A 23668-nucleotide genomic window follows, 5' to 3' on the forward strand; every position below is an offset into this window, starting at 1 on the left:
TGAAATGGTTAAAGTTGCTGTGTGAAGTGGGCATCGAGGGGAAGATTTGGAGCTACTTAGGGAGGAATCCTGATAACATTCTGTAGCTTGTATGGGTGTTGGATTCATAAAGTCTAACATATGCATATTGTGTGAATTTAGGAGCTGTTGAAATTTATCCCATACATGTGAACACTGAAGACCCGTTCAGTGCAGGAACTGGGTCAGTCTGTAAATGAGCATTCAGGAGATATAAGGAGGTGCTCTGTTCTCCATTCTAGGCTCATGCCTGAACCATGTATTGAGCAGAAAGCCTGGATCAATTGTTGAGAGGCCTTCCTGTAAGAGATGGGGATCTTGGAGTTTCTCTGATTTATTTCTCCTTAAAACTGTGTCGGTATGACTAGAAAAAACTCACAATGGGCTCTGAAGTGACTGTGGGACCAGAGTGAGGCTTGGGATGGACTATCTAGGGCGTGGTTGTGGGGGTATTCTGGCTGAAATGTGTGACATCCACGACAGTTTATGACTGAGCAGGCCCTCCTCCGTTTAGAAAGTGTAACAATATTGGGTGTGTGGACCACACCTTTTAGCCCCGGAATCCAGAGGCATAAGTGGGTCTCTGTGATAATGAGGCCTGACTGTATAGTGAGATCCAGGAAGTCAGGTACATGTTTAAGGACCCTGTTTCAGTTTGAAAAATGAAAGAACGATGGGATGGATTATGAGGTGACATCAGTGGGCAGGAATGAGAAGTCCCTGGGAAACACCACACGAAGAGACCCCTTTCTTAATATAGGCACAGATTGTTCAAGGACAAATTTCTTATAGATGGTGCTGCAAGAGGTCAGGAGACCTGGAAGGATGGGCGGGGCATGGTGGTACACACCTTTAATCTAAGCAGTGTGAGGATTGGCAGAGGCATGTGGATCTCTGTAAGTTGTCTACAAGTTAAGTTATTGGATAGGCAGTGAGTTCAGACAGAGCAACCCTGTTTCAAAAATATCAAAAGAGAGAAAAAGATGTCTTTCCAATGGGAAGATTTCCATAGGGTGTGGCTGCAGACTGAGTGTGGCCACTGGGTGGTAATGTCTGCTGGAAGTGAGGGGCCTCTGGGAGGGTGGTGGGTGGAGATTCGATTTGGCCAAGTCCTTGGAGTAAAGTTTCAATAACTGGGTGGTCTGGGCTAGATGTAAGAGCCACGTGCTTTCTAGGCTAATTAGACCACCAGTTCTCTTGTGAAGATGAGGGTGGGATGGAGTCACTTGTATGATTCCTGTTCCTTGGCTCTTCACGGCTTGGTTGGAGACAGAGAGCCCAGCAGAAAGAAAGAGGATCTGTGAATTTTTAATTTTAAATTTTATTGTTCTTGGATATTTTGTATATTTACATGCTTTTTTTAAAAAGATTTCTTACACTGTCTCTGTCTTCAGACACACCACAAGGGGGCATCAGGCCTCATTACAGATGGCTGTGAACCACTATGTGGTTGCTTGGAATTGATCTCAGGACTTCTGGAAGAGCAGTCAGTGCTCTTAGCCACTGAGCCATCTCTCCAGCTGTACCATGAATTTTTAAGTCACCATTCCCTGGTAATAAAGCTTAAGGTGACAGATGATGAGTCCCCCAGAAGTGATTTTATTGTTGAGAATATTTTTAGCTATCCTGGTCTTTGTGCTTCCAAATGAATTTGCAAATGGCTTTTTCTAATTCTATGGAGAACTGAGTTGGAATTTTAGTTGGGATTGCAAGGAATCTGTTGCTTGCTTTTGTCAAGATGGCCATTTTTACCATATTAAACCTGCCAACCCATGAGCATGAGATATCTTTCCATCTTCTCAGATCTTCTTAGGTTTCTTGAAGTTCTTGTTATACAGATCTTTCACTTGCTTGGTTAGAATCTCAACAAAGTATTTGATATTATGTGGCTATTATGAAGGATGTCATTTCCCTACTTCCTTTCTCAGCCTGTTTATCATTTGAGTAGTGGAGGACTACTGATTGTTTGAATTCATTTTAAATCCAGTCACACTGCTGAAGTTGTTGATCAGGATTAGGAGTTCTCTGGGGGATTTTTTGAGGGCCACTTAAACATACTATCATACCATGTGCACATTGTGATGTTTTGACTTCTCTCTTTACAATTTGTATCCTTTTGATCTTTTTGTTTTCTAATTGTTCTGGCAAGGACTTTAAATACTACATTGAATAGGTAGGAAAAGTGTGTGCAGTCTTGTCTACTCTCTGATTTTAGTGTGATTGCTTCAAGTTGCTCTCCATTTAGTTTGATGTTGGCTACTTGAATTCCTGATCTTTCCAATCCTTTTATCATGAAGGGATGTTGAGTTTTGTCAAATGCTTCCTCAGCATCTATGAAATGATCATCATGTGTTTTTTTCCCCCTTGAGTTTGTTTATACAGTGGATTACATTGGTGGATTTCCACATATTGACCCATCCTTGCATCCCTGTGATGAAGCCTACTTGATCATGGTGAATGACTGTTTTGATGTATTATTGGATTGAGCTTTTGAGAATCTTATTGAGTATTTTTGCATTGATACTCATGAGGACAATTGATCTGAAGTTCTTTCTTTGTTGGGTCATTGTGTGGTTTAGGTATAAGAGTAATTTTGGGATCACATATGTGGCATAGTTTGAAGAATACTGGTATACGTCTTTCTTGAAGATCTGGCAGAATTCTCTGCTTAAACCAATCTGGTCCTGGGCTTTGTTTTTTGGTTGGAGACTTCTAATGACTGCTTCTATTTCTTTAGGGGTCATGAGACTATTTAGATGGTTTATCTGATCCTGATTTAACTTTGGTACCTGGTATGTGTCTAGAAAATTGTCGATTTCATCCAGCTTTTCTAGTTTTGTTGAATACAGGCTTTCGTAGTAGGACTGATAATTTTTTTTTAATTTTCTTAGTTTCTGTTGTTATATCTCCCTTTCCATTTCTGACTTTGTTAGTTTGGGTACTGATTCTCTGCCCTTTGGGTCTTCTGGCTAAAGTTTTTATAATCCTGTTAATTTTCTCAAAGAAGTAGCTCCTGGTATTGTTGATACTCTGTATACTTCTTTTTGTTTCTACTTCGTTGGTTTCTGCTTTGAGTTTGATTGTTTCTGTCCTTTTACTCCTCCTGTGTGAATTTGCTTTGTTTTCTACAAGAGCTTTGGAGTGTTCTGTCACATTGTTAGTGTATTCTCTCCAATTTCCTTTTGCAGGCTCTGAGAACCATGAATCTTCCTCTTAGCACTGCTCCAATGTGTCTCACACATATTTGGTATATTGTGTCTTCATCATCATTAAAATCGAAAAAGTCTTTAATTTCTTTCTTTATTTCTTCCTCAGCCACACTGTCATTGAGTAGAGCATTATTGAGCCATGTTTGTATGGGCTCTGTGTTGTTTGTGTTGTTATTTCACACTGGCCTGAGTCCATGCTGATCTGATAGGATGCATGGGATTATTTCAATCTCCTTGTATCTATTGAGGCCTTTTTTGTGACCAATTATGGTCACTTTTGAAGAAGGTACCAGGAGTGCTGAGAAGGAGGTATATTCTTTGGTTTTAAGATGAAATGTTCTAACGTTGTCCCTTAACTCCGTTTGATTGATTACTCATGTTAGTTTCACTATGTCTCTGTTTAGTTTCTGTTTCCAGGATCTTACTTTTGATGAGAGTGGTGTGTTAAAATCTCATACTATTATTCTGTGTGGTGCAGTGTATGTTTTTAGTTTTAGTAAAGTTTCTTTATAAATGTGGCTGATCTTATATTTGGAGCATAGATGTTCAGGATTGAGAGTTCATTTTGGTATATTTTTCCTTTGATGAAGATGAACCTTCCTTCCTTCTCATTTCTGATGTCTTTTGGTTTAAAGTCAATTATATTTGGTATTAGAATGGCTACTCTAACTTGTCTCTTTCGACCATTTGCTTGGAAAATTTTTTCCAAACCCTTTACTTTTAGATAGTGTCTATCTTTGTCACTGAGGAGCATTTCCTGTATGCAGCAATATGCTGGGTCCCTTTTATGTGTGCAGTCTCATAGTCTATGTCTCTTTTATTGGGGAATTGAGGCCACTGATGTAAAGAGAGATTAAGGAATAGTGATTGTTGTTCGCTGTTATTTTTGTTGTTAGAGGCGGAATTATGTTTGTGTGGCTCTCTTTTTTAGCTTTGTTGCATGAATACTACTTTCTTTTCCTAATGTGTAACTTTCCTCCTTATGTTGGAGTTTAATTCTATTATCCTTTGTAGGACTGCATTTGTGGAAAGACACTGGGTAAATTTGGTTTTGTTATGAATTATCTTGGTTTATCCATGTCTGTTTTGCTGGATAGTAGCCTAGGCTGGCATTTGTGTTCTCTTAGGGTCTATATAACATGTGTCCAGCATCTTCTAGCTTTCATACTCTCTGGTGAGAAGTCTTGTGTAATTCTGATGGGTCTGCCTTTATATGTTACTTGAATTGTTTTCCTTACTGCTTTTAGTATTCTGTCTTTGTTTTGTGTATTTGGTGTTTCAACTATTAGGTGATGGGAGGAATTTCTTTTCTTGTTCAATATGTTTGATGTTCTGTAGGCTCCTTGTATGTTTGTGGGCATCTCTTTTTTCTGTTAGGGAAGTTTTCTTCTATACTTTTGTTGAAGATATTTACTGGCCCTTTAAGTTGAGAATTTTCATATCTTCTACACCTATTATTCTTAGGTTTGGTCTTCTCATTTTGTCCTGGATTTCCTCGATGCTATGGATTAGGAGCCTCCTGCTTTTTGGATTTTCTTTCACTATTGTGTCATTGTTTTCTGTGTTATCTTCTGCCCCTGTGAGTCTCTCTTCTATCTCTTGTATTCTGTCGGTGATGCTCGATACATGATTCCTGATCTAGTTTTCTTTAGGTTTTCTACCTCCAGGGTTGTCTCCCTTGCTGATTTATTGTTTCGATTTCCATTTTTAGATCCTGAATGGTTTTCTTCAATTCCTTCACCTGTTTGACTGTGTTTTCCCATAGTCCTTTAAGGTGTTTTTGTGTTTCCTCCTTGAGGGGTTCTACTTGTTTCCTTGTGTTGTCCTTTATTTCTTTCAGGAAGTTACCTATGTCCTTCTTAAAGTCCTTTATCATCTTCATGAGATGCCATTTTAAATCCAAATCTTGCTTTTCCCTTTTTTTGGGATATTCAGTATTTCCTGTGGTTGGAGAACAAGGTTCTGATGATGCAAAGTAGTCTTGGTTTCTGTTGTTTAGGTTCTAATGCTTGCCTCTTGTCATTGGGTTATCTCTGTTAGTTTTTTTTGCTTTCCCTGACTGGAGCTTGTTCCCCTTGTGGGCCCCTGATCCTGTGATTTTAGGAGTGAGAGGGCTCCTGGGAGACCAGCTCTCTGCCTGCTGGTTTTGGTCTGAGATCTGTGGGATAGCCCCAGTTCTGGGTGCAGTTGGAGACTGTAAGGTCTGAGACTTTTTAGAAATTAAATTATTTATTTGCACTCCAAATGTTGCCCTCTACCCCAACTGGGTCTATGTCCCTGTTCGAAGAGTTCTTCGCTCCTTCCTCCTCACTCTTGGCTCTGAGAGGGTGCTCCCCAACACATGCTCCCCTCATCCACTCACCCACCTTCTCCCACTTCATTCCCTCTAAAGTTTGTGGGAGGACATTCTATTGCCAGCTTGCCTGGACTGACAGAGTCATAGTAACACAGGAGCTATCTGCAAGTTTACTGAGATGTTGAGGCTACTTATAGGCATGGGAGACAGAGGCAGGTGGTCAGAAGAAGTGAGGCTCCCGACTGATCGCTGCTATATAAGAATTCCAAAGCAAATGCTGGGTAGGCATGATGGGAGGTCTCTGGATGTTTTCTGATGTGTTTCTTTCTTTCCAGGTTCTTTCATAGGAACATTCTCCAAGAGGTTCAGAGCCCACATATGCCAAAAGGTCCCTTCTTGCATTCAAAATTCCAAATGTGTTCCAATGCACCCAGAGAATCCAGTTTCCAGATGCCTCAAGGGCCTGCAAGGGATTTTCCTTGCCAAGTGTTTCATAGTCTCCCAGTGACCCGAGGAAGTCCAATGCAATCATGTCTTTCAGTCCCAGAAAGGGACCTATGTCCTCAAGAGTCCCAAAGACCATCAGAAAAATCAAGTATCCAAATGCAACCAGGTCATGTAATGGACCAAGAGTCACCAACACTGAGAAGCCTCTTAGTGCATCCAAGTCGTTGGAAACCAAGATTCTCGGTGAAATCTGGTTTACAAAGTACTCTAGGATCTGTGGTGCAGTCAGGTGAACATGGTGACCAACAAACCAGTCGCGTGGCTTCAAGGAAGGAGCGGAAAGTCCGAATTACGTACACTGAGAAACAAAAGCGCATGCTGCAAGATCATTTTAATAGTTGCAGATATCCAACCCAGAAGGATCGCATGGCACTGGCCTCACGGGTTGGTGTGACACACAATGACATCCAGGTCTGCCTCTCTCTTTTCCCTGTCTCTGACAACCACAAAATTCACTTCCACATCATTCACCTGAGCTTTGTATTCTTAAATGCTTAGGACAGCTTGGAGAGTTGTGGTATGTGAATATACACACATCCAGGCTCTGCTTCAACCCTGGTATCACCATGAATATTATTCTCCTGCAGGATATCAGAGACCTACACCTAAGACCCTATAGTACAACACATGATACACTCACTGAATCTTCCCCGAGCTTTTGTTGTCAGGTCATACACATCCTATCTTACTACAATCTCTTAGGGATCTAGAGACTCAGGCTTTTCTGTTGCTGACTCATGCAGTATTGCTACAGAAACTCCTTCCATTCAGAAGCTTCATGTAGAGACCAGTTGGCAACAGACAAAGAGGCTTTTCTCTGATGTCTCCTTTGTTTTTCAGGTCTGGTTCAAGAACAACCGGGCTAAGGACAAGCGCAAGAATCGCCAGAATATTCCAGCAGCACTGCCAGAGACAAATGGAAGCTCTGAAGCTGTTTCTAAGTCAACCCATTTTCCTGATTCATTACCAGTTGTTGACTCTGCCAATGTTGAGTCCACATTTGTTCTGGATTCCATTCCAAAAGTCAACCAGAGCCAGGAATTTTCTCTGCATCCTGTTCAAGCCTGTGGTGGTGCCATGTGTAGTCAGCAAGAAGACCTGCTTGATGGCCATGCCCCTGATAGAGGCAAGGACTCTGCTCAATCAGCAGCAGGTGAAGTTCAGACTGGCCTAGCAGTAGCAGAAGCTCCATTAGCCATGGTATGTGCCACCCAATGTCCACAGAGTACTCAAGATTCAGGTCCATCTGCTGAGGAGCTCTGGCAAAGGATACTTGAAGACTTTGACAAGTCAGAGGATTGGTACTCTTGGGGATGCACTCCTTCCCCATGAAACACCTCTCCCCCCTTGACTTATGTAGGCCTTTATAGCAAGGAATGGGTATATTCGTATACACCCTTAATCAATTTATTTTGGGAAATTTTAAGCTGGCCTACGTGTAGTAGTTTTATGTCACTGTGTTTTCTATAGTGGAATTATTTTTAAGAATTTAAATACTAATTACTAATTGTTGGATTTTAAGTTCTTTAAATAAAAATTTTACTGAAAAATTAAAAAATGTTTTTGCCAGTCTTTCCCCCCTAATATTTATACTCGTGAATGCTTGAAATGCATGTATACAACATTTTTGGCCTTGGAGGCAGAAAGGAGTGTAGGATCTCCTGCAGTAAAACTATAAACCGTGGAGGTCTTATGAATGTGTTTGGAAATGAACTCAGGAGCCCCTGGGCAGCACCCCACGAGCGAACTTGAGCCTCGGGACCACAGGTAAGACCAAATTTTCTGCTGCAAGAAAGCTGCCTGGTGAGCTTGGGACACACGGAAGCAGAATTTCTCTAGAACCGGGCACGTTCTGTGTTTACCGGAAGTCCCACACCCGCGGATCCCGGCCCGCAGCAGCTCTCTGCTCCCAGACCCGGTGAGAGAGAGACCCAACCGCCTGGTCAGGTGGGCACTCCTGAGGCTGCAGAGCGGAAGAGACCACCAACACTGCTCACCCCTGCCCACATCCCTGGCCCAAGAGGAAACTGTATAAGGCCTCTGGGCTCCTGTGGGGGAGGGCCCAGGAGCGGCAGGACCCCTGCCACAGACACCGCCGGACCCTGAAGGAAACAGACCGGATAAACAGTTCTCTGCACCCAAATCCCGTGGGAGGGAGAGCTAAACCTTCAGAGAGGCAGACAGGCCTGGGAAACCAGAAGAGACTGCTCCCTGCACACACATCTCGGACGCCAGAGGAAAAAGCCAAAGACCATCTGGAACCCTGGTGCACTGAAGCTCCCGGAAGGGGCGGCACAGGTCTTCCTGGTTGCTGCCGCTGCAGAGAGCCCCTGGGCAGCACCCCACGAGCGAACTTGAGCCTCGGGACCACAGGTAAGACCAAATTTTCTGCTGCAAGAAAGCTGCCTGGTGAGCTTGGGACACACGGAAGCAGAATTTCTCTAGAACCGGGCACGTTCTGTGTTTACCGGAAGTCCCACACCCGAGGATCCCGGCCCGCAGCAGCTCTCTGCTCCCAGACCCGGTGAGAGAGAGACCCAACCGCCTGGTCAGGTGGGCACTCCTGAGGCTGCAGAGCGGAAGAGACCACCAACACTGCTCACCCCTGCCCACATCCCTGGCCCAAGAGGAAACTGTATAAGGCCTCTGGGCTCCCGTGGGGGAGGGCCCAGGAGCGGCAGGACCCCTGCCGGAGACACCGCCGGACCCTGAAGGAAACAGACCGGATAAACAGTTCTCTGCACCCAAATCCCGTGGGAGGGAGAGCTAAACCTTCAGAGAGGCAGACAGGCCTGGGAAACCAGAAGAGACTGCTCCCTGCACACACATCTCGGACGCCAGAGGAAAAAGCCAAAGACCATCTGGAACCCTGGTGCACTGAAGCTCCCGGAAGGGGCGGCACAGGTCTTCCTGGTTGCTGCCGCTGCAGAGAGCCCCTGAACAGCACCCCACGAGCAAACCTGAGCCTCGGGACCACAGGTAAGACCAAATTTTCTGCTGCAAGAAAGCTGCCTGGTGAACTCAAGACACAGGCCCACAGGAACAGCTGAAGACCTGTAGAGAGGAAAAACTACACGCCCGAAAGCAGAACACTCTGTCCCCATAACTGACTGAAAGAGAGGAAAACAGGTATACAGCACTCCTGACACACAGGCTTATAAGACAGTCTAGCCACTGCCAGAAATAGCAGAACAAAGTAACACTAGAGATAATCTGATGGCGAGAGGCAAGCGCAGGAACCCAAGCAACAGAAACCAAGACTACATGCCATCATCGGAGCCCAATTCTCCCACCAAAACAAACATGGAATATCCAAACACACCAGAAAAGCAAGATCTAGTTTCAAAATCATATTTGATCATGATGCTGGAGGACTTCAGGAAAGACCTGAACACACTTAGGGAAGCACAGGAAAACATTAATAAACAAGTAAAAGCCTACAGAGAGGAATCGCAAAAATCCCTGAAAGAATTCCAGGAAAACACAATCAAACAGTTGAAGGAATTAAAAATGGAAATAGAAGCAATCAAGAAAGAACACATGGAAACAACCCTGGATATAGAAAACCAAAAGAAGAGACAAGGAGCTGTAGATACAAGCTTCACCAACAGAATACAAGAGATGGAAGAGAGAATCTCAGGAGCAGAAGATTCCATAGAAATCATTGACTCAACTGTCAAAGATAATGTAAAGCGGAAAAAGCTACTGGTCCAAAACATACAGGAAATCCAGGACTCAATGAGAAGATCAAACCTAAGGATAATAGGTATAGAAGAGAGTGAAGACTCCCAGCTCAAAGGACCAGTAAATATCTTCAACAAAATCATAGAAGAAAACTTCCCTAACCTAAAAAAAGAGATACCCATAGACATACAGGAAGCCTACAGAACTCCAAATAGATTGGACCAGAAAAGAAACACCTCCCGTCACATAATTGTCAAAACACCAAACGCACAAAATAAAGAAAGAATATTAAAAGCAGTAAGGGAAAAAGGTCAAGTAACATATAAAGGGAGACCTATCAGAATCACACCAGACTTCTCGCCAGAAACTATGAAGGCCAGAAGATCCTGGACTGATGTTATACAGACCCTAAGAGAACACAAATGCCAGCCCAGATTACTGTATCCAGCAAAACTCTCAATTAACATTGATGGAGAAACCAAGATATTCCATGACAAAACCAAATTTACACAATATCTTTCTACAAATCCAGCACTACAAAGGATAATAAATGGTAAAGCCCAACATAAGGAGGCAAGCTATACCCTAGAAGAAGCAAGAAACTAATCGTCTTGGCAACAAAACAAAGAGAATGAAAGCACACAAACATAACCTCACATCAAATATGAATATAACGGGAAGCAATAATCACTATTCCTTAATATCTCTCAATATCAATGGCCTCAACTCCCCAATAAAAAGACATAGATTAACAAACTGGATACGCAACGAGGACCCTGCATTCTGCTGCCTACAGGAAACACACCTCAGAGACAAAGACAGACACTACCTCAGAGTGAAAGGCTGGAAAACAACTTTCCAAGCAAATGGTCAGAAGAAGCAAGCTGGAGTAGCCATTCTAATATCAAATAAAATCAATTTTCAATTAAAAGTCATCAAAAAAGATAAGGAAGGACACTTCATATTCATCAAAGGAAAAATCCACCAAGATGAACTCTCAATCCTAAATATCTATGCCCCAAATACAAGGGCACCTACATATGTAAAAGAAACCTTACTAAAGCTCAAAACACACATTGCACCTCACACAATAATAGTGGGAGATTTCAACACCCCACTCTCATCAATGGACAGATCAGGGAAACAGAAATTAAACAGTGATGTAGACAGACTAAGAGAAGTCATGAGCCAAATGGACTTAACGGATATTTATAGAACATTCTATCCTAAAGCAAAAGGATATACCTTCTTCTCAGCTCCTCATGGTACTTTCTCCAAAATTGACCATATAATTGGTCAAAAAACGGGCCTCAACAGGTACAGAAAGATAGAAATAATCCCATGCGTGCTATCGGACCACCACGGCCTAAAACTGGTCTTCAATAACAATAAGGGAAGAATGCCCACATATACGTGGAAATTGAACAATGCTCTACTCAATGATAACCTGGTCAAGGAAGAAATAAAGAAAGAAATTAAAAACTTTTTAGAATTTAATGAAAATGAAGATACAACATACTCAAACTTATGGGACACAATGAAAGCTGTGCTAAGAGGAAAACTCATAGCGCTGAGTGCCTGCAGAAAGAAACAGGAAAGAGCATATGTCAGCAGCTTGACAGCACACCTAAAAGCTCTAGAACAAAAAGAAGCAAATACACCCAGGAGGAGTAGAAGGCAGGAAATAATCAAACTCAGAGCTGAAATCAACCAAGTAGAAACAAAAAGGACCATAGAAAGAATCAACAGAACCAAAAGTTGGTTCTTTGAGAAAATCAACAAGATAGATAAACCCTTAGCCAGACTAACGAGAGGACACAGAGAGTGTGTCCAAATTAACAAAATCAGAAATGAAAAGGGAGACATAACTACAGATTCGGAGGAAATTCAAAAAATCATCAGATCTTACTATAAAAACCTATATTCAACAAAATTTGAAAATCTTCAGGAAATGGACAATTTCCTAGACAGATACCAGGTATCGAAGTTAAATCAGGAACAGATAAACCAGTTAAACAACCCCATAACTCCTAAGGAAATAGAAGCAGTCATTAAAGGTCTCCCAACCAAAAAGAGCCCAGGTCCAGACGGGTTTAGTGCAGAATTCTATCAAACCTTCATAGAAGACCTCATACCAATATTATCCAAACTATTCCACAAAATTGAAACAGATGGAGCCCTACCGAATTCCTTCTACGAAGCCACAATTACTCTTATACCTAAACCACACAAAGACACAACAAAGAAAGAGAACTTCAGACCAATTTCCCTTATGAATATCGACGCAAAAATACTCAATAAAATTCTGGCAAACCGAATTCAAGAGCACATCAAAACAATCATCCACCATGATCAAGTAGGCTTCATCCCAGGCATGCAGGGATGGTTTAATATACGGAAAACCATCAACGTGATCCATTATATAAACAAACTGAAAGAACAGAACCACATGATCATTTCATTAGATGCTGAGAAAGCATTTGACAAAATTCAACACCCCTTCATGATAAAAGTCCTGGAAAGAATAGGAATTCAAGGCCCATACCTAAACATAGTAAAAGCCATATACAGCAAACCAGTTGCTAACATTAAACTAAATGGAGAGAAACTTGAAGCAATCCCACTAAAATCAGGGACTAGACAAGGCTGCCCACTCTCTCCCTACTTATTCAATATAGTTCTTGAAGTTCTAGCCAGAGCAATCAGACAACAAAAGGAGATCAAAGGGATACAGATCGGAAAAGAAGAGGTCAAAATATCACTATTTGCAGATGACATGATAGTATATTTAAGTGATCCCAAAAGTTCCACCAGAGAACTACTAAAGCTGATAAACAACTTCAGCAAAGTGGCTGGGTATAAAATTAACTCAAATAAATCAGTTGCCTTCCTCTATACAAAAGAGAAACAAGCCGAGAAAGAAATTAGGGAAACGACACCCTTCATAATAGACCCAAATAATATAAAGTACCTCGGTGTGACTTTAACCAAGCAAGTAAAAGATCTGTACAATAAGAATTTCAAGACACTGAGGAAAGAAATTGAAGAAGACCTCAGAAGATGGAAAGATCTCCCATGCTCATGGATTGGCAGGATTAATATGGTAAAAATGGCCATTTTACCAAAAGCAATCTACAGATTCAATGCAATCCCCATCAAAATACCAATCCAATTCTTCAAAGAGTTAGACAGAACAATTTGCAAATTCATCTGGAATAACAAAAAACCCAGGATAGCTAAAGCTATCCTCAACAATAAAAGGACTTCAGGGGGAATCACTCTCCCTGAACTCAAGCAGTATTACAGAGCAATAGTGATAAAAACTGCATGGTATTGGTACAGAGACAGACAGATAGACCAATGGAATAGAATTGAAGACCCAGAAATGAACCCACACACCTATGGTCACTTGATTTTTGACAAAGGAGCCAAAACCATCCAATGGAAAAAAGATAGTATTTTCAGCAAATGGTGCTGGTTCAACTGGAGGGCAACATGTAGAAGAATGCAGATCGATCCATCCTTATCACCCTGTACAAAGCTTAAGTCCAAGTGGATCAAGGACCTCCACATCAAACCAGACACACTCAAACTAATAGAAGAAAAACTAGGGAAGCATCTGGAACACATGGGCACTGGAAAAAATTTCCTGAACAAAACACCAATGGCTTATGCTCTAAGATCAAGAATCGACAAATGGGATCTCATAAAACTGCAAAGCTTCTGTAAGGCAAAGGACACTGAGGTTAGGACAAAACGGCAACCAACAGATTGGGAAAAGATCTTTACCAATCCTACAACAGATAGAGGCCTTATTTCCAAAATATACAAAGAACTCAAGAAGTTAGACCGCAGGGAAACAAATAACCCTATTAAAAAATGGGGTTCAGAGCTAAACAAAGAATTCACAGCTGAGGAATGCCGAATGGCTGAGAAACACCTAAAGAAATGTTCAACATCTTTAGTCATAAGGGAAATGCAAATCAAAACAACCCTGAGATTTCACCTCACACCAGTGCGATTGGCTAAGATCAAAAACTCAGGTGACAGCAGATGCTGGCGAGGATGTGGAGAAAGAGGAACACTCCTCCATTGTTGGTGGGATTGCAGACTGGTAAAACCATTCTGGAAATCAGTCTGGAGGTTCCTCAGAAAATTGGACATTGAACTGCCTGAGGATCCAGCTATACCTCTCTTGGGCATATACCCAAAAGATGCCTCAACATATAAAAGAGACACGTGCTCCACTATGTTCATCGCAGCCTTATTTATAATAGCCAGAAGCTGGAAAGAACCCAGATGCCCTTCAACAGAGGAATGGATACAGAAAATGTGGTACATCTACACAATGGAATATTACTCAGCTATCAAAAACAACGAGTTTATGAAATTCGTAGGCAAATGGTTGGAACTGGAAAATATCATCCTGAGTGAGCTAACCCAATCACAGAAAGACATACATGGTATGCACTCATTGATAAGTGGCTATTAGCCCAAATGCTTGAATTACCCTAGATCCCTAGAACAAACGAAACTCAAGACGGATGATCAAAATGTGAATGCTTCACTCCTTCTTTAAATGAGGAAAAAGAATACCCTTGGCAGGGAAGGGAGAGGCAAAGATTAAAACAGAGACTGAAGGAACACCCATTCAGAGCCTGCCCCACATGTGGCCCATACATATACAGCCACCCAATTAGACAAGATGGATGAAGCAAAGAAGTGCAGACCGACAGGAGCCGGATGTAGATCGCTCCTGAGAGACACAGCCAGAATACAGCAAATATAGAGGCGAATGCCAGCAGCAAACCACTGAACTGAGAATAGGTCCCCTATTGAAGGAATCAGAGAAAGAACTGGAAGAGCTTGAAGGGGCTCGAGACCCCAAAAGTACAACAATGCCAAGCAACCAGAGCTTCCAGGGACTAAGCCACTACCTAAAGACTATACATGGACTGACCCTGGACTCTGACCCCATAGGTAGCAATGAATATCCTAGTAAGAGCACCAGTGGAAGGGGAAGCCCTGGGTCCTGCTAAGACTGAACCCACAGTGAACTAGTCTATGGGGGGAGGGCGGCAATGGGGGGAGGGTTGGGAGGGGAACACCCATAAGGAAGGGGAGGGGGGAGGGGGATGTTTGCCCGGAAACCGGGAAAGGGAATAACACTCGAAATGTATATAAGAAATACTCAAGTTAATAAAAAAAAAAAAAAAAAAAAAAAAAAAAAAAAAAAAAGAAATGAACTCAGATCCTCTGCAAGGTCTGCTGTTGCTCCTAAGTAGTGAGCTCTCCCCAGTTTTACAGATTAATAATTATTTAAATCATCCCTCCCTTCCATTTTCCTCTGGGAATGGGGAAGCCTATCTGGTATCACCTCCCCCTGGCACATCAAAATTCTGCTGGACTAGGCACATCCTCTCCCCCTGAGGCCAGGTAAGGCAGCCCAGCTAGTGGAATGGGATCCACAGACAGAAAATAGATTGAGGGACAGTTTCCCCTGTATTTGTTTGGAGACCTGCATAAAGACCAAGGTCCCCATCTGCTACATATGTGCAGGGGTCTAGGTCTAGCCCACGATAGCTCTGGGTTTGTGGCTCAGACTCTGGAAGTCTGCAAGTGTTCAGGTTAGTTGACTCTGTAGGTCTTCCTGTGAAGTTCCTGTCCCCTATGAGGCCATCGATCTTTCCCCCCAACTCTTGCAGAAGAATACCAGAGCTGTGTCCAGTGTTTGGGTCTGGGTCCCTGCCTCTGTATCGACTGCTAAGTGGTGCCTCTCAGAGAACAGGTATGCTAGGCTTCTGTCTGCGAGCATAACAGAGTATCATTGGCAGTGTTAGGAATCGGTGCTTACCTATGGAATGCTTATTGGTTGTCCATTCCCTTAACCTCTGCCAAGTCTTTGTCCCTGCATTTCTATGAGGACAATTTCTGAGTCAAAAACTTGGGTGGGTGTTTATGTGTCCTGATCCCTTCAATGGGGTTTCTTCAGCAAGTCATCCAAAACAAAATGTTGTGTTGGAGTTCAGTGGGAATAGTGGGCACCATCTTCACTACCAAGTCTACTGTGTGGTGGGACATGTTGGCAATGACAGCTCATTAGGATCATAGATAACTATACAGCAAGTTCAAGGACAGTTTAAGACACACCAGGTCCTACCTGAAACAAAAGTATTGATGAGACACTTTTCAATAGAAAATGCATTTGTCAAGTCTACCATAGTGTAATGCTTTCTTGTCTCTTTGGTGCATACCAAGGGCAATTGCAGTACCAATGTCTTGGTAGAGGCTAAGGAAGCTGAGTAAAGCCTGGAAAGTGTTGGCTCAGGCCTTTGTTCCCAGCACTAGGGAGGCAGAAGCAGATCTGCCTGAGTTTGAGACCAGCTTTGGTCTATAAAGGAAGTTCCAGAACAGTCCGTGTTACCCAGAGAAACTTCCCTGAAAAAAGTAAGAAAAGATAGGCAGAGAGAGACAGGCACAGAAAAAAAGGCAGAGAAAAACAGAAACAGACAGATTTAGAGACAGAGAAGGAAAGAAACAAAGAGAGAGACAAATAGAGACAAACAGATTTAGATACAGACAGAGCAAGAGACAGAGACACCAGTATGGTGGCACTAAATGCAAGTAGGATAAAATGTGAGCTGAGGAAACATACTTTCCAAAAGTAAACCAAGTAAATATGCATTAAGGGCAGAATGCCACCATCAAGTACTAAAGGGAACAGGAAAGGCTCACTCAAGTGATGTTGGACTCTAATCACAACATTTATTACGCAGTGGGATGAGAAATTCATTCAATTTCAGTCTCACAGTGAGTGTGAGATCAGCTAGAAAATAAAAAATCTGAAAGACTGGAGAGATGGATTAGTGGTTAAGAGCACTGACTGCTCTTTGAGACATCCTGAGTTCAAATCCCAACAACCACATGGTGGCTCACAACCATCTGTCATGGGATCTGATGCCTTCTTCTGGTGTGTCTGAAGACAGTTATAGTGTACTCATTTAAATAAAATAAATAAATCTTTAAAAAAGTCTGAGGCAGGGGTGATAGCACAACCAAACACCTTGTCATCAACCCTGATTGAGGTTTATGTACATGACCCATACAATGGGAAGGCAAAACCAGTTTAGAAATGTTCCTTTCTAATACTCACACGTAGACCCTGGTAAGATAAGAACCAAATTCATACATAAAAGAAAACAATTCGAAAATGTGGTACATCTACACAATGGAATACTACTCTGCTATCAAAAACAATGACTTTATGGAATTCATAGGCAAATGGATGGAACTGGAAAATGTCACCCAATCACAGAAAAACACACATAGTATGAACTCATTAATATGTAGATATTAGCCCAAATGCTCGAATTACCCTAGATGCACAGAACACATGAAACTCAAGAAAGATGACCAAAATGCAAATGCTTCACTCCTTCTTTAAAAGGGGAATAAGAATACCCTTGGCAGGGAATAGAGAGGCAAAGATTAAAACAGAGACAGAAGGAACACCCATTCAGAGCCTGCCCCACATGTGACCCATACATATACAGCCACCAAACTAGATACGATGGATGAAGCAAAGAAGTGCAGGCTGACAGGAACCGGATGTAGATCTCTTATGAGAGACACAGCCAGAAAATGGCAAATACATAGGCGAATGCCATCATTAAACCACTGAACTGAGAATGGGACCCCCGTTGAAGGAATCAGAGAAAGGACTGGAAGAGCTTGAAGGGGCTCGAGACCCCATATGAACAACAATGCCAACCAACCAGAGCTTCCAGGGACTAAGCCACTACCTAAAGACTATACATGGACTGAGTCTGGACTCTGACCTCATAGGTAGCAATGAATATCCTAGTAAGAGCACCAGTGGAAGGGGAAGCCCTGGGTCCTGCTAAGACTGAACCCCCAGTGAATGTGATTGTTGAGGGGAGGGCGGTAATGGGGGGAGGATGGGGAGGCGAACACCCACATACAAGGGGAGTAGGAAGGGTTAGAGGGATGTTGGCCTGGAAACTGGGAAAGTTAATAACAATTGAAATGTAAATAAGAAATACCCAAGTTAATAGAAACAGAGAAATAAAAAGAAATGTAATTTAAAAAAAAGAAAAAGATATACCCAATTTAATAAAGATGAAAAAAATAAAAATAAAAAAATAAAACAATTCATAACAATTTTCAACCTATTTCTTTTTTCCCACTAAATATTGTGTTTTGTTTCCATATCTCACACAAATATAGATTGTTATAAGACCCCATAGTGGCCTTACCTCAGGAGTGCAACCCACAGAGCACAGATTGACAAAGTGACCGCTGCAATAGCATGAGGGTGTAAGGTTTTTAATCCTCGTACGTGGGGTTGCACATCCAAAAAGCACACAACTTTCATTCGTTACACATGGCAGACTTCACCAACAGGGTTAGCTGGCCCATTCTCACTGGTGGTTCACCAGGACAAAGGATCTGGTCAGGTATTGGCTGGCCTGCTCAAGGGGCTGTTCTTGGCTTAGTTAGACACTTTCTCATCCAGCCCTACACCTGGCCTTGGTGAATCACTGGGAAAGGGCTAAATTTTCAAGTCCCTTAGAGGAGGGGTGAACTGGGTGGTCAGGCAGGGTCAGGATGACATCTTGTGGTTATTCTTGGAATTTACCACAGAGAGCGGTAGTGGGGGGTCTTTCCAAGAACAGTTGTTGTTGTTGTTGTTGTTGTTGTTGTTGTTGTTGTTGTTGTTGTTGTTTTCTTTTGTCTTAATTGGCTTAGTCAGAATCTTGATCACCAAAACTTTATCATATCACTGGGCATCATGATGTCAGATGTATCTCTCAGGAAGGTCACAAGTTTGTCATAGGCATCCTGACCACCAGATGTATTTTACATCTTGCTTTTACAACTTTGTTTCTCATATCTATAAAACTTTATTTCTTCAAGATCAATACTCTGACAATGATCCACAAGGCCCTATTTTGTGGAAATTGCATTTGATTTTGTGATACATTTTAATCTCATGTCCATGTGAAGAAAGTTTCCCAGGATTTGACTCAGTAATCTGAGGTCTTTGCTAACAGTTTTTGAGGACAAGTAAGAGACCAGTTGGAGGTTCTGTATTCCTGCAGGTCAGAGTGGCTGGACCACTGGGAAGCAAACTGAGTAGTGATTAAAACAGTTCATTTATACACAAAAAAGAATCAGCATTTTCTTCTTCTTCTTTATTTAAGATAATTTTTAACTTATTCACTTTATATCGTGTCTACTGCCTGCTTCAGGTCACCCCCTCCCACAGTTCTTCCCCAATCCCTTGTCTCCTTCCTTGCAGAGCAGCTGGGCCCCTCTGGATATCCCCTCACCCTGGCACTTCAAAGTCTCCAGACATTGAGGCCAGAGAAGTTCGAAGCCCAGCTAGAGGATCATATCCCATGTACAGACAACAGATATTCAGATACCCATGTTCCAATGTTTGACACCTAAAGGAGCTGAAGGGGTTTGCAACCCCATAGGCAGAGCAACAATATCAACTAACCAGATCCCTCTTAAGCTCCCAGGTACTAAACGGTCAACTGATGAGTACACATGGAGGGATCCATGGCTCCAGTTGCATATATAGCAGAGGGTGGCATTGTCTGGCATCAATAGGAGAAGCCCTTGGTCCTGTAAAAGCTTGTTTCCCCAGTGTAGGGGAATGCCAGAGTGTTGAGGTGGGAGTGGATGGCTGGGAGTGGGAACATCTACATAGAAGCAGGGGGAGACAGAAGGGTATGGAAAATGGAGGAAAGGGGATAACATTTGAAATGTAAACACATAAAATATCCAATACCTCATAATGTAGATAGCAGATCTTAATGAAACAAATAAACAAACATACAAAAACTAGTTTATACTCTCACAAAACCACATCACCATTATCAGCAATTTTTTTTCTTTTCTTTTTTTCCAGTTTTGGACTTTATTGTCATTGTTGTCGTCTCAGGCCTTGGCTGCGTACTTGTGCAGTGGGTACAGCTGCTACTTCCGCTGCTGCTCCTTGGTCTTCAGCTTCTCTTCATGCTTGGTGAGCCAGCGGCGCATGGCTCTCGTCTTCTAGGGTCACAGGTCCAGGGTCTTGTACTTCTTTCCCTTGTAGAATTTCCTGAGGTTTTCCTTTTGAGTCTGATTAATGACAGTGAGGACACCGGCGATGGATTTGCATACGACTCGTATCTTGGAGAGCTGGGACGCGCTGCCGCCTGTCACTTTGGCCACGCGAAGCTGGGACAGTTCCACCTTCAGATAACCCAGTAGTTTCAACAGCTCCTCCTTCTTCCTGCGGCGCAGATCCTGAGCCTTAATCTTGGCCATTGCTGCGTTGTTCACAGATGAGGCCGCCCAGTTCGAGACAGCAATTTTTTCTTAATACCATTTAGCTTAGTGACAAGGCTAACTAGGGGCAGAATTCCAGGCACCAACCAGCAAAAGCTTGAGCTCGGTGCAGGAGACTTTGGGAATCTAGGTAGATACCATAGCATATAGAGAGCGTTTGAGAGGCCACATAGAAATTTTGGACGGCCCAGGGAGAGGAATGTGGTTGAATAAGGGAGCAAACAAGGCAGTTGAAGACTGAACAGGCTATTGCCCTCTAAGAATGGTTGCTTACTAAGAGGAAGGAATGGTCAGGAACCCTGGAAGCAGAATGAGTAGAAATTCATTTCCTGAGATAATGACTGACAGGTGTAGCCTCAATATCTTCTGGGCTGGAGCCTCATGAGGGAAAGGCTAATTTTCCCTTACTTTTCACTTTCTACACAAACCTGTCACCCTATAATTGCTCTGGAACAATGATTAAATCTTGAACATTGTGGGGACTCATACCTTTAATCAGGACTCAGAATTCTGAGCCAAGGTCATCTTCAGAGCAGGCTAGAATAATAGAAAGACTTGTTTCAAAACAGAAACAAAAGACAATAAACAGGGGTAAATAAATCCACAAGAATAGGTCCAGATAGGGTAAGGCTGAAAACTGAGTGGCACAAAAGTGTGAATAAGCATAATGGATTTGCAGGTCTGCAGAGTGGAAGGGTTCAAAGAATAGGAGGAAAACTAAGCTTCAACTTTGGAGAGATAGGTAAGTGCAGGTCCTGTGAGTAAAGGACAAACAGAGAGAGGTTAGGGCAATCTGCAGCAGCCCAGGGGTTTCCTGCTGAGTTTGAGGCTCCCCAAAGAGCCCAAATTGTGCTTATGACCAGGTTCAGGTTCCTCTAGGAAACTGAGGTCTCCTTCATCAGCCTGGTGCAGGGTTCCTTTCTCAGACACACAGATGCCATCTTAAAAACTTCCTGATATCCTTGTTTTTAACTGTTGCAGCTGACTGAATCACAGCCACTAAATTTGAAACAAGCTCATTGTTCTTTTCTTCAACAATTAATTCATCCTTCTGAGCTTGAAAAACAGAACAAGGAACACCTGTCCTCATCTAAACCTTGCCCATGTATTTTTCACCGAACAAAATTACAGGTTTCAACCAAAAACCTGTTCTCCTGAATAACAATGTTGATCGGGAAGTGAGCATCCACAGACCTCATCTTGTAACAGAAGCCTAGTGTAACACCCTCGATCGTGTTCTGAACAGGACTGCAGATGGTTCTCACAGTGGCCAGTTCTTTTCTGTTACCCTACCAGTGTGAAAATTCACACCTCAAACCTCCTAGCACAAAGACCCCCACCTTCCAGGAAGAAAAAACCTGGTTTAGTTCCTGGAACAGCTGCAAGCCAAACTGTCACACAAAGCTACCTGTGGCTTCCAAGTGACCCCCCTTGGGAAAGTTTAAAACACTATACTGAGTCCAATCTGAAAGTTGTTTTGTTCCACCAATACCCATAGTACTCTGCCTAGTTACCATTGTGCAAATTCTGCCCCAATTGTTTGAATTCTACCCCAATTATTGGTAAGGTATAGAGCTCCCTGTCAGAGTCTGTTCCTGTTGCCTCTCCTTAAAGTGGGAGGACCCTGACATGTCAGATTAAACTCTTCTGGATTTTACATCGATCACTGCCTCCAAGAGTCCCATTCACGAGGTCCTGGAAGAGTTTCAACTCAGACCTCTCACACTGCACACCACACAATAATAGTGTGAGACTTCAATACCCCATATTCACCAAAGAAAATGTCATCCAGACAGAAGCTAAACAGAAATGATGAAACTAACAGAGGTTATGAATCAAATAGACCTGATACATGTATAAAACACTTTACCCAAACACAAAAGAATACACCTTCTTCTCTCTTTTTTTTTTTTTTCCCGGAGCTGGGGACCGAACCCAGGGCCTTGTGCTTGCTAGGCAAGCGCTCTACCACTGAGCTAAATCCCCAACCCCCTACACCTTCTTCTCAATCCTTCAAGGAACTGTCTCCAAAATTTACCATGTGTACTCTGTCACAAAGCAAGCCTTGATGAATAGAAGAAAATTGAAATAACTCCTTGTATCCTATCAGACTTCCATGGATTAAAGCTGGACTTCAACAACAACAGAAACAACCGTAAGCCTGCATAGTCATAAAAATTTAACAAGTCTCTACTCAATGATCCTTGGGTCAGGGAATATAGAAATAAATTAAAGACTTTATAGAGTTCGATGAAAATGAGTGTAAAGCATACCCAAACTTACGGGACAGTATAAAAACAGTGCCAGCACGAAGTGCCCTCATTAAGAAATTACACAGTTCTGGGTTGGGGATTTAGCTCAGTGGTAGAGCGCTTGCCTAGCAAGCGCAAGGCCCTGGGTTCAGTCCCCAGCTCCGAAAAAAAAAAAAAGAAAGAAAAAGAAAAAAAGAAAAAAAAAGAAGAAGAAATTACACAGTTCTAATATTAGCAAATAATGTGTTCATTTGAGGGCCCTGGAGTAAAAAGAAGCAAACATGCCAGGGAGGAGTAGACAGCAGAAAATAATCAAACTCATGGCTGAATTTGTTCAATTAGAACCAAAGAGATCAATACAAAGAATCATCAAGAGCTGGTTCTTTGAGAAAAGTCAGCAAGATACACAACCCCCTAGCCAATGTAACTAAAAGGCAGAGAGACAGCGTTCAAATTAACAGGATCAGAAATGAAACCGGTGCACTGGAAAGATGGCTCAGTGGTTAAGAGCATTGACTGCTCTTTCTGACGTCCTGATTTCAATTCCCAGCACACATATGCTGGCTCACAACCACCTATAATGGGATGTGACCCTCTCTCCTGGTGTGTCTGAAGACAATGACGGTATACAATGCACTTACATAAGAGAAACAAATGAATAAGTCTTTTTAAAAAAGTAATGAAATGGGAGCCATAAAAATGGACCCAGAGGAAATTCAAAGAAACATTAGATCTTACTTCAAAAGCCTCTACCACAAAATTGAAAAATCTAAATGAAATGGATGATTTTCTGGACAGATTCCACTTGACAAAGGTAACTCAAGACAATGTAAACTATCTAAATAGTCTTATAACCCCCCACAAAAAAAAAAAAAACAGAAGCAGCCATTAACAGCCTCCTAATGTAAAAAAATCTGTGGTCTAGGTGGTTTAAGCACAGAATTCTATCAGATTTTCAAAGAAGAGCTGGTATCGATACTCTTCAAACTATTGCACAAAACACAAAATGAACATTGTCAAACTCATTCTATGAGATAACAGTCACCCTGATTTCCCCTAGAAAGTTTCAAGAAAGAAAGTTTCAGAACAATTTCCCTCATGGACATAGATGCAAAAATACTCCGCAAAATACTCAAACACCGAATCAAAGAACATGTTAAAGAAATCATCTACCATGATCAAGCAATCTTCATCCAAGGGAAGCAGGGAGCTGCTTGAACATATGAAAATTCACCAAATGCAATCCACCATGTCAACAAGCTGAATGTAAAAAATCACATGATTTTCTCATTAAATGCTGAAAAAGACTTTGACAAAATCCAACACCAGTTTCTTTAAAA

General features: G+C 42.2%; 1 protein-coding gene and 1 pseudogene across 1 annotated transcript; one reads left to right on the top strand and one right to left on the bottom strand.

Moving 5' to 3' along the window:
• Window positions 1-398: 398 nt before the first annotated feature.
• Window positions 399-7362, top strand: Obox1 (oocyte specific homeobox 1). The gene is made up of 3 exons (XM_087603214.1): window positions 399-427; window positions 5859-6441; window positions 6871-7362. Exons 1-3 carry the CDS (start codon window positions 399-401, stop codon window positions 7360-7362), a joined length of 1104 nt encoding a protein of 367 aa, XP_087459340.1.
• A 12321-nt stretch (window positions 7363-19683) lies between these two features.
• On the bottom strand, window positions 19684-20055 carry Rpl35-ps12 (ribosomal protein L35, pseudogene 12; annotated as a pseudogene).
• Window positions 20056-23668: the final 3613 nt, after the last annotated feature.

The sequence above is a fragment of the Rattus norvegicus genome, chromosome 1, assembly GCF_021556685.1.
Source record: "Rattus norvegicus strain SHRSP/BbbUtx chromosome 1, alternate assembly SHRSP_T2T, whole genome shotgun sequence".
Classification (NCBI taxonomy): domain Eukaryota; kingdom Metazoa; phylum Chordata; class Mammalia; order Rodentia; family Muridae; genus Rattus; species Rattus norvegicus.

Coding starts and splice junctions, on each gene's coding strand:
- Obox1 (XM_087603214.1), top strand. CDS start 399: ATGGGCTCTGAAGTGACTGTGGGACCAGA. Junction 428..5,858: donor GAAGTGACTGTGGGACCAGA/GTGAGGCTTGGG, acceptor CTTTCTTTCCAG/GTTCTTTCATAGGAACATTC. Junction 6,442..6,870: donor TGACACACAATGACATCCAG/GTCTGCCTCTCT, acceptor TTTGTTTTTCAG/GTCTGGTTCAAGAACAACCG.